This window comes from Penaeus japonicus, unplaced genomic scaffold, assembly GCF_977035675.1.
Source record: "Penaeus japonicus unplaced genomic scaffold, GWHDUDI00000001_assembly GWHDUDI00000011, whole genome shotgun sequence".
Lineage (NCBI taxonomy): Eukaryota > Metazoa > Arthropoda > Malacostraca > Decapoda > Penaeidae > Penaeus > Penaeus japonicus.
The window spans coordinates 28,539,497-28,544,496 of NW_028234413.1; the positions used below are offsets into that span (position 1 = coordinate 28,539,497).

General features: G+C 27.5%; 1 protein-coding gene across 2 annotated transcripts in view; it reads left to right on the plus strand.

Annotated features, from left to right (window-relative positions):
- Window positions 1-4,860, plus strand: part of LOC122246193 (uncharacterized) — an 8,235-nt gene extending 3,375 nt beyond the window's left edge. For both annotated transcript variants that reach the window (XM_043004610.2, XM_043004698.2), the window contains exons 2-4: window positions 2,677-2,739; window positions 2,879-3,132; window positions 3,910-4,860. In XM_043004610.2, the coding sequence (XP_042860544.1) occupies window positions 2,677-2,739; window positions 2,879-3,132; window positions 3,910-4,407 (815 nt within the window). In that variant the 3' untranslated portion in view covers window positions 4,408-4,860. The remainder of the gene's footprint in view (window positions 1-2,676; window positions 2,740-2,878; window positions 3,133-3,909) is intronic.
- The last annotated feature ends 140 nt before the right edge of the window (window positions 4,861-5,000 follow it).

A 5,000-nucleotide genomic window follows, 5' to 3' on the forward strand; every position in this document is an offset into this window, starting at 1 on the left:
ATATATATGATATATATGTATTTATATATGTTATATATATGTATATATATATATATTTATATGTATATATATCTAAGTATATATGTCTATATATTTATATCACCCCCCCCCCCAACTTATATATTAATATATATGTTTATATATATATTAAATATAATATAGAGATATAATATATGTATATGTATATATATATGGATGTGGGTATATATATATATTTTTATATTATCTATGTTATTATATATGTATTTATATGTATATATATATATATATGTATATAGATATATATGTCACTATATATATATTTATTATATATATTTATATATATGTTGTATATATATATGTTATATAATATGTATTATATATGTATTTATATATTATATATATATATATATAATTATGTATATTATTAATATATATATATTATCATTATATATATAGTATATATATATATATATATATATATATATTATATATATGTATATATTATATATATTATATTATATATATATATATATATATATATATCTATGTATATATATTATCCATATATTATATATTATATATATATTTATGCTCATATATGCTAATATATATTTTGTATATATATATTTGTTATATATATATATATATATATTGATATAATATATATATATATTTATATATATTATATATATTATATATATATATAATATATATATGGATTATGTTAAATATAATACTATGTTATATATATATATATATGAATATAGTTATATATATATTATTTATTAGATATAATTATATATATGTTATATATAAATATTTATATATATGTATGGTATGGTTTTGATAGATGTATGTATATTTATATATATAGGTATATATATATATGTTTGGTTTTTTGTAATATATGTTATTATATAATGTATATATTTTGTATATATATATATGTATATAAATATATGTATATATATATTTTATATGTATATATATATATTCTGTATTATATATATATGATATATATATATATGTTTTTATCATATTTATGTATATATATTATATATGTTTATATATATATATGTATATATATATATATTGTATTTTATATTTTATGTATCATATATATATATGTTTATATATATATATGTATATATATATATATATATTATTATTTATATATATGTATATGTATATGTATATTATAGTATATATGTTATGTGTTATATGTAATATGTATATATGTATGTATATTTATAGTTGCATATATATGTATATTGATTATTCATGCATATATATATTTATATATACAATTTTTATATATATATATATATATATTTTTATATATATATATATTTATATATATATATATATTATATATGTGTGATCTATGTGTGTGGTTGTATATGTATATGTATATATAACATGTATGTATATTTATTTTCATATTCGATATATGAATAGTTTATATGCACATATGTTTTACATACTGTTTTATATAAATATTATTTATATATTTTATTTATATAAATATATATATATATATATATATATGTATATATATATATATGTATATATATATATATGTATATATATATATATATATAAGTATATGTATTTATGTGTATATATATGTATATAATTAATTAGTAGCTTGTAAATAGCATTCTTACCCTCACAAACATTTAGTGTCATGTAGTTTTGTTATGGTGTTTTTATTTACTACAAATGTACATTGTATTTGTGATGCTATTAACCCGTTAACGACGGATGACGTGTTTTTTTGTCATACATGACGCAGGACCTCTTGCCTGACAATGGGCGTCATGGCGTTCGGGGATTCTGGATCACTATGTTATTTTATTGTACTATAAGTAATGAGTGAGTGATGTTGACAATTGCAGTCATAATTATTATAACTGCCGTAATAATAAGCAAAATGGTTTTCAACTCACTTACAAAACCTAGATGGCACCACTTTCTTCTAGCACCAGCAGGAGAGAGAGCCTTGAATGGCACCCATCTACGGTCTCTAGCAAGCACTATCTCTGTAGAGTGATGGCACATCGCAAGTTCCCGACCTCTTGCTCTAAAGTACCGCAGATGAAAGATGTGCAGGCAGAACGAGAGGAGGAAGGTGACTCACACCATGCCCAATGCATACAATGTGATCCTGTGCCAGTATGGATGCCTTTTATTGTGGCACTCACTGTCAAAAGCACAAGTTTCCTTCCTCTTCCCAACCTCTTCATTTTGGATGGTTATAAGTTTCGTGTTTGTTCATGACAGCACAGAAATACGAAAAAATAAAGTTGTTTTTTTGTCCCCCCTAAAACAGTAATACTTCTATCACATTGAGTGTAAAGAAAAAAAATGAATTGATATGGACCCTGAACTACAATTTTAGTCAACTGCAGAATTGATGGAGCCTGTGATATGACAGATATAAATTTCTAAAAATAGTAAAACACACAAAAAAACAAAACACAAAAATGTCTCTAGCTCTACAATGAGTGACTAAAAGGGAGTGGGAAAAATCAAATTATGTTGCAGAAGCTGCCTCGATCAGAAATAAAACTCATCCTGGAGCCTGTGTAAGCAAATCTATCCCCCGTCGGCAATGGGTTAAGTGTACCACATATTTTCATAAAGTACATATCGTTTAGGTTGATTGTATATTAATATATGTTTATTTTTCAGATCAAGCTTATGCTACCCAGAGGTTTCTCTCAGCTGTGGGTGAATATCATGTTGAGGAAGGAGGTACATGCAAATATTTGTTTTTGAAGTTCCTACCATATTTGGGAATGTGTTTAATTAAAAGATATTGAAACTGAATGTTCTTCATATTTTTTATTGTTGGAATGTATTCACTCACTGCATCTCTTTAACTGCATTGCAGAGGAAGACTTCAATCACAATGCTACCTTACTCCTAATTGAGTGCATCCGTGATAGATTTGATAAGTTCACGTCATGCAGGCAGGAAAGAAATCAAGTATACAAAGAGATCCAAGAAGAGTTTCGGTCATATGGGTATAATTTATCCATTGAAAAAATTCGCAGCAAGTGGAATAATCTTGTCACAACATACAAGAGAATTAAAGAGCGGCACAAGGCCGGGCTTGTCGGAAAAAGAGTCTGGGACTATTTCCAGGTACAGTTATTTTCCTTATTAGATCATGGTTGTCAAAGATCAAGGATTCTTTACATAAATATTATGCATAGTCTTTATGGATGACTTTTAGCTTTGTTCAGTACTGTTTTATTTCTGAGTCCTAGCCCTGGATGAGCTGGATTCATGGATTGCAGTTTTTGCTACTGACCACTTTATCAGGTGCTTCCAACAGCTGCTAACTTCAAACCTAGCTGGTCACATAGCCTTTTACTCTCTCAGATGCACACACACACACACACACACACACACACACACACACACACACACACACACACACACACACACACACACACACACACACACACACACACACACACACACACACACACACACACACACACACAGAGCACATACAAGTTTGTGCGCATGCATGCATGCAGGCACATACGCACGCATGTACGTACACTTGCACATATATATGCACGTATGCAGGCACACACTTACTTGGACGTACACAGGTACATACATGCACGCACACACAGAAATACACAGGAGTGGGGGAAGCAAGAGAGGCTAAATATAAGGAAACATGCCTTAAGTGATGTTTTGGTATATAAAACTATTAATTATTAAAAAAATGCACTTTTTAAATGATTTGGTTAATTATGAATATCTTTATTTCTTACTATAATTATTATTCCATTTTTGGCCTTTAAAAAAGTAAATGTTAGTGGTTTTGGGGGGAATGCACTATTACTGTATTATTTTCCACATAATTATTTCATTATTAATTTTATCGTTATAATTTTTTTACAGCCCTTAGATGATCTCCTCAGCCCTACTTACGAAGCATCAGGACCAGCTGGATTGTCATTGCTCACTGGAAAGTTGGAGAAGACTGAGCAACAGTCATCGGGCTCACACAATACATTCCAAAAGATCTCTCTATCTCCAGAACCTTCCTTTTCACCTCCCCTTGCCTGCTCACCTGTGACACACACAACAATCTCAATTCCCTCTACTTCAAGTACACAGGATTTGAAAAGGAAGCATTCAGACTCTATGCTGGGTCATGAACAGATTGCTGATCGAGGGGAAAAGAGGCAGGAAATGATGGAGCAATATTTTCACCAAATGAAGGAAAAAGATGTTAAGGAAGAAGAATATAAAAAGAGAAAAGAGAAGAGGGACAGAATGAAAGTGAGAGCTTTACAAAAAATAGGAAGAGAATTAGAAATAATTGCTAAAACACAGTTAGATCTCTTAAAGAAACAAGATGTTATACTAGAAGTCTTAAAAAAAGGTAGTAAATGATGGCTTGTTTCTGTAGTAAATCATATTATTTTTAAATAACTTGTATAACAAGGAAAATGTTATATTGGAGTGCCAAAGCCTGTGTATTAATTAATAGTGGAAATATTTTGGTGAAAAATATATTCTGATATTTTGTACACATATCATGATCATTATACTGATACTTCAGATGCATGTTTAACCAGTTTCATTGTTATAATAAATATAATCTACAATCAGTTTATGTTATTGTAAACTAATAATTGCCCTTGTCAATATTGTGACAGCAAAGTATATTCTAGAAGGACAACAGATTATTATTTCTTTCTAATGCAATGGTTTATAATAACTGCTACATTTTACAGTAATTTTCATTTTTGTGATTTTAGTATACTACAATTATTTTCACCTCTGTGCCCAAAGATTATTTGATTTTTTGTTGAATAAATCTCTATTCTCTTGACATACTTAAAACTCATGATTTTTCATTTATCCCATAATTCATAATGAAACCTCCATTAACAGAAAACATATAATTCTGTTAACTAAGGTGCATCATGCAGCTGTAAAAAATACTGCTCTTAGTACTTTGAGAAATAATACTAAAACAGAAT